The sequence below is a fragment of the Artemia sp. Qi Xiang Cuo genome, chromosome 14, assembly GCF_049724085.1.
Source record: "Artemia sp. Qi Xiang Cuo chromosome 14, ASM4972408v1, whole genome shotgun sequence".
NCBI lineage: Eukaryota > Metazoa > Arthropoda > Branchiopoda > Anostraca > Artemiidae > Artemia > Artemia sp. Qi Xiang Cuo.
Window position 1 is genome coordinate 71,031,431 of NC_142807.1, and position 13,324 is coordinate 71,044,754.

The 13,324-nt window shown below is 37.6% G+C and overlaps 1 protein-coding gene across 5 annotated transcripts in view; it reads left to right on the plus strand.

Moving 5' to 3' along the window:
- Positions 1-12,775, plus strand: part of LOC148944816 (uncharacterized) — a 73,201-nt gene extending 60,426 nt beyond the window's left edge. For 4 of the 5 annotated variants that reach the window (XM_089099815.1, XM_089099814.1, XM_089099818.1 and 1 more), the window contains exons 11-13: positions 5,056-5,448; positions 8,900-9,199; positions 12,261-12,775. In XM_089099815.1, coding sequence (XP_088955941.1) covers positions 5,056-5,448; positions 8,900-9,199; positions 12,261-12,268 — 701 coding nt within the window. In that variant the 3' untranslated portion in view covers positions 12,269-12,775. The remainder of the gene's footprint in view (positions 1-5,055; positions 5,449-8,899; positions 9,200-12,260) is intronic. The other variant, XM_089099816.1, reaches the window with a different exon arrangement.
- Positions 12,776-13,324: the final 549 nt, after the last annotated feature.

The following is a 13,324-nucleotide window of genomic DNA, read 5'->3' on the forward strand; positions in this document are numbered from 1 at the left end:
TCGCTTTTGCAAGCTCTGGCTTATTTGCTTTTCTCATAAGGCCATCGCTTTCGAAAAGAGAAGGAGGAATCGTACAAAGTTCGTACTTGAAGTATTCTTCTCGGAGGTCAGTCGGTTGGGCTACTATTATAAACCGCTGGAAAAGGAGCGCCGGATCTATGTGCGCTACCACAGAGGGCCCCGCCTTTTTTGCATTCATTAGGGTCACTTGGTCTTTTTTCTTGAAGACTTGCTCCTTCAAGGTTTTTCCCGTCATCTTACTTAGAATCAACTTTCCAGCCACTTCGGCTTCGTCAACATTAATATCTTGGGAAGAAGTTATGCCGTTGGCAATGTTTCTAAACTGATTGTCACCTCTGAACGGAGAAGATTCTCCGAAGTATCCGACGAGCTTCTGGGTATCGTCGAAGTCACGCTCCTTTCTACTGGAACTCATGTCGCGGTGCTGCTCACTTGTCGAGTAGCCAATTTTAGTCAAATTTTGCATCAAGAGGTTGATCTCTAGGCATGCTGGTCTTGACAGAACCCAAATGGCTTTCTGCTGTTCTGTCACCCCACCTCCAGTTGTAAGAACGCCCAATGTTTTCATATTTCTCATATACTCCTGCTCGATGATAAGATCTGCCGAGAGTCCAGCCCAGCGTCACTCTGATCTTCTAATGGTGTGACCTCCCTGTTCAAATGCTTCGAATACTGTTGGGTGACTAGTTTGAAGCTTAGCCATCTCTTGCTGGTATATCCAGACCGACTTGACATAGAGGTTATGTCCAGATACTGCTAGAAGCGGAAGCATCTTTACTGCAGATTGTAGGTGCAAATCCTACAGGCCTAGTCTCTCGGCATGTATGAACTTAAGCAGTATCCCAACCATGTCAAGATACTGAAACCAGAGCTTCGCAGTTCTCTGAGTCAGCAGGTCTTGGCGTCTCTGCTTGAGAAAGTTTTCAAGTTGCTTGAGCTGGGGATCATGACTGAGATCTTCGGGTGGGATGTATCCATCCAGTACGTTAGCGAAGACAGTAGACATGTCTAGAGACGTCAACGTTGCTCGCTCTTCTTCGAGATGAGCATATATGGCCGAGCTCACGAGAATGTGAGATCGAACAGCTCTAGAAATCGCTTTTCCAGAAAGAATGTGCGGCACTGCACCAGTCGCGTATACCAATTCCAGAACCTCTTTCAGATCAGAACCTTGCATAGGGTGTCCTATGCATCCGACGAAACTCATCATCAAATGAAAACCGCTTAACTTGAGAACAATACTACTCAACTCATTCGTCGTGTCGGACTTGAGGATCTTCATAGACTTCCACCGGAGTAGCTGGTCAAATGTGAGATCGGGTGTGAATCCGTAGGTTCTGCCTTGCGAAGCTACAAAGCGCAAGGTTGAGTAAAGGCAGGATTCGTTGCTAGACGGGAGGTCAATCATCGGTAAAAACAAGACACTTGCCTTGCTGCGAAGGTTTCCCGTTTTATGATGTATTTGGTTAGAGAAAACTGACTTCATGAATCAATTCCAGCTCGGTCTTGGGACATTCAGGAGCCCGGTAGCTAACCAGAGCTGATCGAGGGAGGCATACGGGTCGTTGACATTTTTGCCAGGGATCCTCTCATATTGCACCTTTGAAAGCACTGTCTCACTTAAGCGGTAAGGGTAGATAGGAATTTTTCCTTTTTCGGCTACTTCAACTAATGAAACTTCAACTCTCGGAATGGGTGATCGGATGTTACTGAGAGGAGGCGTGACTGTTGCTAGCAGAGCCATCCCATGGAAATTTTTTGTTCCGTCCATCGTGTAAACATCGTGATCTACATTATCAGCTACATGCTGCACAGCATGTGCGGAGGTAACTCCTGCAAGGGTAGGTTCATCATGGACTGATGCACAGCGTTTAAATTTCTGGACTTCATCAAAGGAGGAGCAGAATCCATGGCTGTGTATAGTGTCAATAAGAAATCTGGACCTGAAATGGTGATCCTGTTCCACTGCTAAGCCTAGTTGCAGTGGACAAATGATGGCACGCGGGCGAGCTGCTTGAACGATGGAATTGCCAATGACAAGCAAATTGAAACAAATATCGGTTCCAACGAATATTCCATCTAAGAATACCATTAGGCTATTAGGTAGAGAGCCTTTCAGCTGTTCTCCAGAAGAAATCTGCTTTGCGGTCATATATGATTCCTTCTGTGCTGGCAGTCCTTTGATATCACTTTTGATAATCTTTGCTGCTGCTCTAATAAGCTTGATTTTCTCACTCTCTTCGTTATCTTTTGTCCAAGTAATAAAAATTCTGGAGTATCGCTGATTCTTTTTCTTTGAATGTCACCACGTCAGCCTTACCGTCAAAAGTTGCAAATACTAGCTGGTCACTGAAATATTCCAGAAGCTTGCTCTTCAAGTACTTGTTAGAGTACGGTTCAAGGTCTGTCCCATTCAAAAGCTCTCCCATTTTAACCACAAGTTCACTGACTGTATACTGTTCTTCGTCATTTTCTTCGAAAAAAGTAGCCAGCTTAAAAAAGCCTAATATCTTTCATCTTGACTTGGCCTCCCCCTTTTTGGAGGTTTTTTTTATCTGGCTCAGTATCTTCGAGTAATCCAAAAAGTTCTTGCGTCGCAAATCTGGCTCGAAGGCTGTTATTTAATTGAAATATTGAAGAACAGGCTTTGTGATAAGTTGCGTCAACTGCGTGTACGTCTGACACTGAACGTATTCGGCGAAAAACGTTATTTGACCAATCATCATTACGGATTTTGTACACTGCCTTTATACTCTCTTCAAAGTCTTTTGTCCTAACCTTGTACCTCTCATCCTATTGTTAGTTGGTAGTGTTGATATTGAACCTTGAATTGCAGAAAAATCAACGCTGTTGGAAGCTGAAACTTAGAGTCTTTGATAGGAGTATGGCTTCTTCGGAGTCTTTTTTTTATTGCAAGGTTCGTTGTCTTTCATTCTCAATTTTAAACAAGTATATTTTGTTTGTGAAAGTCTTTCTGTAAGTAACATGGATTTGGTTCCCTGCCTCGACAGAGATGCTGGTACCTCTCGTTTTGCTAGCTTCATTGATTGCCGTAGGTCCTTTTTCTGCCAGTACCGACGATTCTGAGGTGTCTATTGAACTTTCACAAAGGGGACATAAAACTGCGGTCTCCGCCATCTAAAAAAGAGAACTGGGAATAATTGAGTATAAGTAGTATAAGTATAAGTAGTATAAGTAATAAGTTAATATAAGTATGGGAATAAGTAGAGCTGTCGGTGAATGTTACAACGAAAACCCTGATTCTGAACCGAAAAATCTGTAGCTAAACCCTCCCCAGTTCAGATAGGTTACTAAAATAAATGAACTGTCAATCTTATTGAGGGCCGGCGTCGAGTATCATGGGTGCTTTAAGGATTCTTGACCAGGGAAATCTGACAGTCACATCCGCGAAAGGGACCCGCGATAGTCGATAGTGCTCTCGCTTCCACTAGAGAAATAGCTTTTTCGTTCCGCCTAGCGACGTCGACCGTGCTGCACTCTAGCGACTTGTTTGCTGTACTTAAGTTTTCTTCAGACAGATGGCGCTGATAAAATATGTGTCAGAAAAGAGAGGTAGGACGAGCGTAGAGGCTTCTTTCTTGTCTATATGTCCTTCCTCCGATTCCTCTCCGCTTCCTAGTAGTTACATTAGAAAAGCATTGGCAAGAAAAATAAACAAAAACGCACCTGTTTTAAGTTTCTGCTCGGCCTCAAAAATACTTTCCATCTGAGGAGTTTTTTTGCAGATAGGTGGCTCTACAAGGCTCAGCAGACTGAAGCAACTTTGAAAAGAGTGTAAGATCAAGGCATGGTGTAATAGAAAGTGAATATCAGAAGGGACTTTCCAGCTGGTTGAAAATGTCGTCACCAATAAAGCTCGGTAGGAAAAGAAATGGATTCGGAACGCCGGTATGCTATTTGTTCAGATGGGGAAAAATTAACCGAAAATTCGTGCTCCTCTTCGAAAAATACCCTGTGATCGTGTGTCGCTTGATTTTTTTTTTTTGATTTTTTTTTTTTTTTGATTTTTTACTTCATAAAAAAACAAAAAAAAAAAAAAAAGGATACTTAAATGATTAAACGTGATGTTTATGTCTAATAAAATAGCATAAAAACAATCGTTTGTTAAAAGGGAAACGATCAATAAACTACTTTTCTTTTCACGGTTCCTGATTCTCGGATTCTGGAAATATCTAAGAAATAGGCGCAAAAAACGGGAAAAAAAAGGGAATTTCGCAACGGGATGGAGATTTAGATTTTTGATATGTTGTAGAGCTCTCTTTTCTGAACACAGTGGTGCAAAAATAATTTCTATACCAATTTTTTCCTGGTTCGACTATTTTTTTACGTATCTTTCCCCTACTATATCCACTTTCTAACTAAGTTATTCTTATTTTATATTAAATAAATTTTTAAATAGCAAATTAAATTGACTCCTCGTCTGATCTTTTATCCTTTTTTTGGGATTTCGATTAAATTATGGAACGTTAATTTACAAAGAAAAGCTTCTTTGTAATTGCTCTTTTTCTTTTATATGTGACTAACCAACTTTTCCCCTTCATTATGCTTTTGCAATGTTTCTGTTCAAGTGTCAGGTACTTACGTGTTATCTCGACCACATTAAAGAAGTTTAATCTGTTTAAAGCCGGTTTCTCTATCTGCATTCGGAGATAATTAGCTTAGCTTAAGTGAGATAAACTACTATGCAGGTATATTTTAATTAAATATTTAATATATAGAGTTGATTAGATTAGGTATTTAATATAATTTGTTCTCGGCGGCCTGATTTCAGTAATTTTTGTAGTTTCCATAATTTTGTTAGTAAAGTATTATATTTTCATCATATTTTGTTATATTTCACTAGGACTAACCTAGCTTCACTACTTGAGTGTGGTCGAGATAACACGTGAGTTTCCGGTTTTATTTTTGTAAAAGGAATGCCGATTTTAATTATGTGTAGTTTCAGCTCGATTAGTATATTTATATCATTTTTGCATTGAGACTATTTGATTTCTTCACTTTTCTTTAATGCAGCAGAAATGATGGGTAGCAAATTGTTCCCGTTTCCGTCATCCAATGCTCCGCAAAGTCCCCTCCTCTTTGGAATTGGCTCAACTATGGCTCAACCAGTTGCACAGCGGCAAGTGGAGCCACCCTCTCTATTAGGATTGAATGTACTAGGTCTTTCCAGTGGTTATCCTCAGCCGCCAGCACATACAAGACCCCAGCACTCGCATCCATCCTTGTATAACAGGTCACAAAGCCATGATAAGGATCCATATACTGTTAAAGATTGGCAAGACGGTTTGAAGAACCTATTCCCGAATATAAATATTACAGCTGGTCCTGGTCAGCAGGCACACGCTCCTAGATACCAGAATCATTTGACGCTTAGTGGACATTCAACTTTGGTAGATTCGTCTAAAAGTAAGTTGCTCTAACTATCCGTGGTTTTTATTAACAAAGACAAAAAGTAATCACTGATTCGCCCCAAAAAAAAACCTCCAACTCTTAGCTGCGTTTTACTGAAAACCTCAACGATTTTGTTGATTGAGGACGAGTTTTTAACAGGCGTTTTTTTTTAAACGTACGAATCCATATGCGTTGAAATTTCCAAATGCATGTGAGAAAGCGTGCTTAGGAATCAAATGAATTGGTGATTGTTCAATTGTACAATCTGTAACTTACCATTCTATTACTTCTTCGTAGTAATAACAGGGCTGCCACAAAGTCCTTAAAGTCCCTAAAATCAAGTGAAGGGTCCTATTGGTCCCTTAAATTGATAAAGGTCCCTAAAGTGCCTTTTCTTGCTTTGGTTTAAAGCTCCGTATCCTTTCTGTTGGGAACCTCTTCCCCCTTCCCTATATTTTTCTTTTTCCGTTCACTCCTCGGCTCAATTATTATTGATTGAGTATAAAATATTTGATTGAGTCTGACTATTCTGAGAAATCCGCAGACGGAATAGCAGATGTAGTTCGCTAATTTTTTAACCGAAGCTTTTGGACCCCATTTCCGGAAGATGACCCTTGATGAAGTCGGCAAAAGTTATTATGTTGTCGAGTTTCACGAAACCACAAACTCAGAAAGTAAGAAAGAGCTTCAAATGAGGATCTGATTCTGGTCCGAAAAGATGAAACTAGTGGTAGAAAGACATCTGAAAACTGCATCTCTGTTCCAGCAGAATGTAGTGCGAAAAAAGGGAAACAAATAGGTTGTTGTCTTCTAGTTACCGTACCCTTATCTCTTTCATCATATTTTTGTATTCGAAAGTAAAGTGTTCAGAAAAAAGAAGATAAAAGCTCCTTCCGTGACATGATGGTTCTCAGGTGGTCTGTTTCTTAATTATTACTTGGCCTCTTATCATGGAGAGATGTCTGCCACTGATCATTTCTATTTTTTTTCTTTAGTCAAGTGTCATATGTTGTTGTGTCACTGCTTTTTCTTTCAAAGCTTTCTGAAAACCGAGTTTTAGGGTCCATTTTGCATCCAGAATGGTCCCTAGAGAGGTTGCTTTTTCGACTAAAAGAGGTCCCTAAGTCCCTAATTTTTACCACTTGAACCTGTGGCAGCCCTGTAATAACAGCAGTTCAACAATAGCAAATGGATTGAAACTCATTTTGTGTGAAACGACAAGCTAATTGCCTTTTTTTTCTGCTTCATGCCTGCCATTTTTCGAGCATGTTCATAGGTTGTTTTTTTTTTCTGAAAAAAATGTGTTCTTTTCATTGCGCGTTTCCGCAAATCGCAGCTTGTGGAGCGCTAGAAAGCATTAGCATGGTGATGCATAACCAATTTCAAGCCACACTCGTTCAGCATAATAGACAGTGTTACCTTCAGAAATGGGATTTTTTAATCGCCGTTGGCTGTTCTGAAGAATTAGCTTTTTTGAAAAAAAAGTGAATGCACGTGATTATTAACTGATTTATCAAAGTGTAGGTCTTTGATTTAACTTAGTATTAAGGGTGCATTTACTTGATTTAAGGTATTATAGTCAAATTGTTTAATATCATATTCTATGAGAGGGCGTGCTTTGTGGCCCCGAGTGTTTAAAAAAACCGCAGCTTTTGGATGTGGACATCAACTATATTACGTTGTTTAGCAGCATATGCTGTGTAAGGTTTTAGTATTGTATGTAAGATATTGTTTTATATAATTTCGGAGACCACAATGCCTTTCCATGACGATAAATAAAAGTTCAAATAGGGATAAAATCCTTTTAATAGACAATGATCATGATAACAGTGATAGAAATTCACAAAAATACCAGATATTTCGGTCACGTATGCAGTGACCGAACCATCAAGTATACAGTTTTACTACTGATGACGGTCACTGCGTATGTGACCGAAATATCTGGTATTTTTGTGAATTTCTATCACTGTTATTATCGTCACTGTCTTTTAAAAGGATTTTATCCTTATTTGAACTTTTATTTATAGATATTGTTTTATGAATATTTTCGATTTAGTCGGTTTCGTTCTTGCGTCCCCACCTTTGAAAAGACTAATTCAATAACTTTATTTGTGTTTTTTTTTATTTTATCTACATCCAACCTTTTTTTCTATTAAAAATGCTACCTAGATATTGAAACCTTCAACTTGGTTAATTTTCTCGGCACTCATTCTCTCTTTCCAATCCTCATTTGTTCCCAATTTAGACGCCTTGTGTTTCCTTGGCATTAATATTTCAACCTTCTCTTGTACCCTTGATTCTCAGAACTTTCAATGACTTATTCTTTACGTTTATACTTTTGTCAAGGATATTTAAAAATCAGAATTGTTTTATCAAAACACATTAAAATGTAGTATCCGGCGCTGTTTTTACAACTACACTCTAGAACATTGATTTTAACTTGGATATAGGCGCTTGTAAAAAAAGGGGGTAAAAAAGAATTGGCGAATCTGTTCGTGCGGCATGCAACAGGTTTTAGTTTATTTCTCTTGCGAGTGTTGGCACAGTTTGGCATTGTAGTTGGTAGTAATGTGTCAGGTTGAGAACTTGTGCAACAAGTGGCCGAAATAACAAAACAAGTGGCGCGACGAATTGTCAACATCCCTAAAGCATAATTTCCCTTCTTCGCCAAGTCATGGGCAAGAATAGGGGCGTGAATTCGTAAGATGGCCATACACGATTCAAAAGGGTTCATTGGTGCGGTGCAGAAGAAATTGCGTTTTAGCAGGTTAAATTTCAAAATTTTGACTCATTTTCATTGACTTTAAGGATGTTTGCCGTGCGCTGTGTTCGGAAATTATCAAAACATTTTGCTCGAGTCATAGCCTGAAAGACATAATTGACGACTACAAATAAAAAATCAGAGTAGAGATAAAGATAAAAAATAGTCAAGAGAAAAAAAATTGTGCGAATACTTTGCGGGGGGGGGGGGGGGGTAAATCAAAATGTCATTTTTTGTAAATATTATAATTTCCCTCTTTTTTTCAATTTTTGTCATGTGACGCTTTGACCTAATTTATTCAAAGAATGATTCGTTTGGTGTTGTTATCCTTTATATGGACTTTCGATATGGACCATTTTCTGTTTTTAATACCAAATTGTTTTACCAACTTTATAATTTATTGGCTTGTTTTTTTTTCTCTTATTCATTTGACCCAGCTGGACTCGTGATGGACACTTTTTGGAAAAAATTTCCTATAACATAAAAAAAAGCATGTCCTAAATTAGTTTAAAAATACCTAAAAAACATAAAGGAACGAAAAATGCATTGAACTGGGAAAAAATCCTTATCCTGGGGACAAATGTTTTCCATATCAATTTCATTTTTTTTTTTCATTCGCAATACCGTAGTTCTAGGAGTTTTTAAATTCTATTTAATACTGTGTTATAGTCTTGTTACCTCCTCTATTTATTTACCATTTTTCAGCTTGGCGTAGCAGTATTTCAGACTGGAGTGCTTTAGATCCAGCCATAGTATCTGCTGGACAGCTAAGTGAAGGCTCAGATTCGCCACCGCATTGGCTAAGATCCTTAGAGCAATTGACTGAATCATCTGCCAACAGTCATTTCGGTTTACATTTAAGTTCTTCACAGTACGGACAACCGCGGCATGATGGAGGTAGTTGGCCACAGCACGTCAGCTTCGGGAATCAGATACCAACCGCACCGCCTCCTGGATTTTCTCATTTGCGACTCCAGCAGATAGAAACTCAGAAACTAATTGACAGTAGGGGATTTTTTTAATCTAATCAGTTTCTATAAGATAAAAAAAGAGAAAGTGAAATCCCAAGATGTTGAAAAAACCTAAAAAAGTTCTTGGGGTTACAAGATTAGTACCTGGAGCGATTTGAATTTGATATAAATAATAATAATTGCAATATTTACGGAGTTGACAATAATGATAGTAAAGGAAAACATAAATGAAGATTATAAGGCTCATGGAATATACGAAAAAAACGGAAGAAGAAAAGAAAAAAAGAGAAAAAGAGTGGTGCTGGTTAGTGAAAGCCAAGAAAAACGTAATATTTTACATTTAACGTTATCAACGTTGGCGTCCGTTTTTTCCCTGTTTCCATGCCCATAAACTAAAAAGCTGTGTTGGTAGGTAATATTTATTTGTTTCAGGTTGAAGATAAATCCAGTTAAGATGAACTGAATTTGTCTTGTCTAGCCCTAATTTTAACGGAGAACTTGAAACTTTCGTGGAATTCCTAAGAATAAAGTTGCTTCGGCTATTCTGAAAGGCTATTACCCTAAAAAGAGATAAAATACGTTCTATCGTGCTGTAAGAAATTTTCGTTGGTGAGATAAACCATGCACTGGTAACGACGAAAAACACTTTCCATGAATGGCCCAAGTATTTTCCACCTTTTTTTGTTTTGAAAATGAAAAAAAAGGAAAATTCTTTTTTGGCATTTCATCTCTCTACTCCGAAAAAATTCTCGGATGGAGGTCCGGACAGCCGAAATTCTCGGACAAAATCGAAAGAAATTATACACATTTTGTATATGACCAATTACTTCTCATTTTAATACCTTTAATTTTCCTATAACAGTGTTTCAGATATATCAAAATCAATGTGACCCAAAGCCAAAGATCAAACATTCCTGCCAATATTAAACGAAACTGTACAAAGAGCAACTTTAATTGCAATATAGACATTAAAAGGTCAACTTTGCATTGTGATTTCAAAGGTTTACAGTTTATCATGCTTGAAAGTTACCCATGAAATTTTGTCAGCATAAGAAAGCTTGTATGATTTTAGAAAAAGGGAAACACTCTCAGCAAGGAGACAATCATTATGCCATCAATGCGATATGCTGGTAGTCTCAAGTTCCTATGTGTCAAAAGACGAACGTACTATTTTTCCCGAGAGAACTGGTCACAGATTTTTTTTTTTTCAGGATTGATATTCTAAAGCTAGGGGTCACAGTAAATCGAGAAATCATACGATTGGAAATTCAAGAAAACAATGCCACCCTTTTTAAGTAACAAAATATCGTTACCTAAGTCTATTTTTACTATCTGTGCTTAAAAACTGCAATTTTGACCCAACTAGGGCCAAAGTACTACCGAATTGAAATTAGGAGGTAGCTCTCTCTCTCTTTCATTATGTAAATAAGTGTGCACGACAAAAATCGTAAGTGAGGGGGTGGGGGCTACCAGAGAAAATATCTAATGGGTGAGTCTGAAACCAAATAAAGATGGGGCGTGGGATCCTTAATATTTCGTAAGTTATATGACCCATTCAGTAACGATACAGATCAATCTTATAAACATAATTAAGGGAGGAAAAAAACGTGACATGTTGCTGGGTGAGATTTTCGGGAAGTGGGAGGATGGTGAGACATGGGAGAATGCACTAATGTTTGGTTTAACACGAACTTGGGTAAATTGACGTCTCCTGAAAAGGTGAATCGTTTAACTATTTTTATGTCATGTAATGCGATTATCTTCGGGCTAATGGTAGTGAAATATTTGATAAGAATCGTTTGCAGGAAATCTTTGTAGATTATATTATTTGGCCGATAGTTTTACTGCAATGTTAATATAATTTAAGTAGGTTTTGCATTAAAAAAAGCAAGCTGGCGAAACTGTGAATTTTCTTCTAGAACCCAATTAAGAGCTCAATGGAACCACTCAAAAACTGCTATGCCTGACGACAGGTTAGGGGCATCAAACAAATCCCCAAAATAAATTGCGCATGCTTTCAATTAATATCATAATGTCAATATAAAGTGATTGAAACTATTATTCCTCTCTCTTTTTTTCCGTTTTCTATCTTTCTTCTCTCCCATCTCTATCTCTTTTTATTACTGTCTCGTGGACGAGTTATGAGTTATTGCGCGAAATTACGTTCACATGCGAGTGCACTATCCAAAATGGATCACTTCGTGGATTTTCTTTGCCTCTCTTCAATCGCTACGGTCTGCAGTTCGGGTCTTTTGCAATTGTGGTATTGTTTCACTCGGGACTGTAACAAGTTTCCGCATAGTTGGTTTTATTACATCAGTCTCAAGTGCTTCTGTTAATATTTTGGATTTTTATTGCGCATCCTTCCCTCCCCCCCACCCCACCCCAGAATTTTTTTTTGCAGCGGTACATCCTAGTTTGAGGTTATTTCAAAATTTCAAATCCATCCGAGATGAAAAGCGTCAAACTTTAAAACTATTTGTACCCTCACCACACAAATTAAAATTCTCGTAATCCAAGAGACGTCACCAAGATATAACGTTTTTTTTTCAAATAATCTATTTTGATGGTTGATATCTGGAGGATAAATAATGACTAGGATGGGTTAGCTATGGCATGGATGAGATCCTTTGATTAATCTACTTTTTTATATTCACTGATTTATAGTCTTAAAGTGAATTACTCTGAAAAACACAATTAATCGTTAAATCGATATTGCTATTGAATACGGAGAACATTTGTGAAGTAACTATTAACACCAAGTTACATCGAAATGAAAGAATCACATGTCCAGCTTTGGTACTTGCCGAGTACAGTTACAACATAATTTTGAATTGTTTCTTAGGAGTGACAAAAAAAAATCTTAGTACATATTTACTTTTAAGGATCAAGATTTGATTATAAATATAGGAAAAATTAAATATTATCCTTTACCCTAGGTATAAGTGCTACTATTTGAAATTTTTTTACACGGGGAGCATAGGCAAGTCTAGAGCGACTTAGATAACCCCTTTTGGATAGGATTGCCTAACATTGACTTACGCTTTTTTTCTCCAACTAAATCTGACGGATTTAATTTGTATTTTTAATTTTAGATCTATAATGTCATATTTTGGAGGAACCAAGAAATGGAAGAAATGGAAAATATAGACAAGTGTTTCGTTTTTCCTTTTTGGTTTGTGTTGATTTTTTTTTCTTTTTGCGGGGCCGGGCCAGCTGAGCTCCATTTGGCTGACTACCAGACTTGCAAAAAAGTATTATCAAGCTTTTTGTCATTTTCCCTGTTTATTATTCTTTCCCAAAAAGCGAAATTTTAGCGTAATCGAATTCTGTCATCTTCTTCAATTTAAGTCGTAATTTTATTTCTGTGTTATTTAATGAAAGAAACGGCTGTTTGTACCACCAAGGGATTCATTTTAAGTGCAGTTCAGTATTTAACGCGTTTTGTTTTCTTTTTTTCTGAAATTTAAAGGCGAAGCTGATATTACAGGGTCAGTGGCGTTAAGTAGCTGATTCTTTTGGCGGCTGCCAAAATTTCCTGTCTTCTGGTTTAATTCTTTCTCTTTCTTTTATTCTTTAAGAGGAATTAAATAAACGCATAAGAAAATAATTTAGTTTTTTCTTCTTTTTTAAAAACGTCGATAATTGTTTACGGACATGTCGTTATTATTATATATGAAGGTGAATCTTTTTTCGTCGGATGATTTGCCCCCAAGCCGTGCATTGTACTCCAGGAGGAATCAGGAGGTTGGTACAACTGCGCAACGCAGACCATTGGTCACCAGGCGAAAAAGTTAGAAGTTTAAGTTGAATCGATAAGCGATTATAGTAGAACAATTTTTTCCAGCAGGTGAAGAATTTTCCCTGGTTTAATAGCCAAAAAAGTCTTCCGGCAAGTATTAGTTTACTTTTACCGAACAACTTTTAAGAGTTTAAGCAGTTAAGGGCAGATTTCGCGAGATTCCCGGAAACACTTTTTTTTCCTGGTCACACGTCTCGAAAACTGCTGGAAAAAACAACAACGAGAAAGCGGAAAGTAGAGACGACACTTGGAGCACAAAAATTAGTGAAATACGTCTGTTATACCGTAAAATTTACATATATTTAAAATCGATTAAGTAATTCAAGTAATAAGTGTCATGGGTGATACAAAATCCAT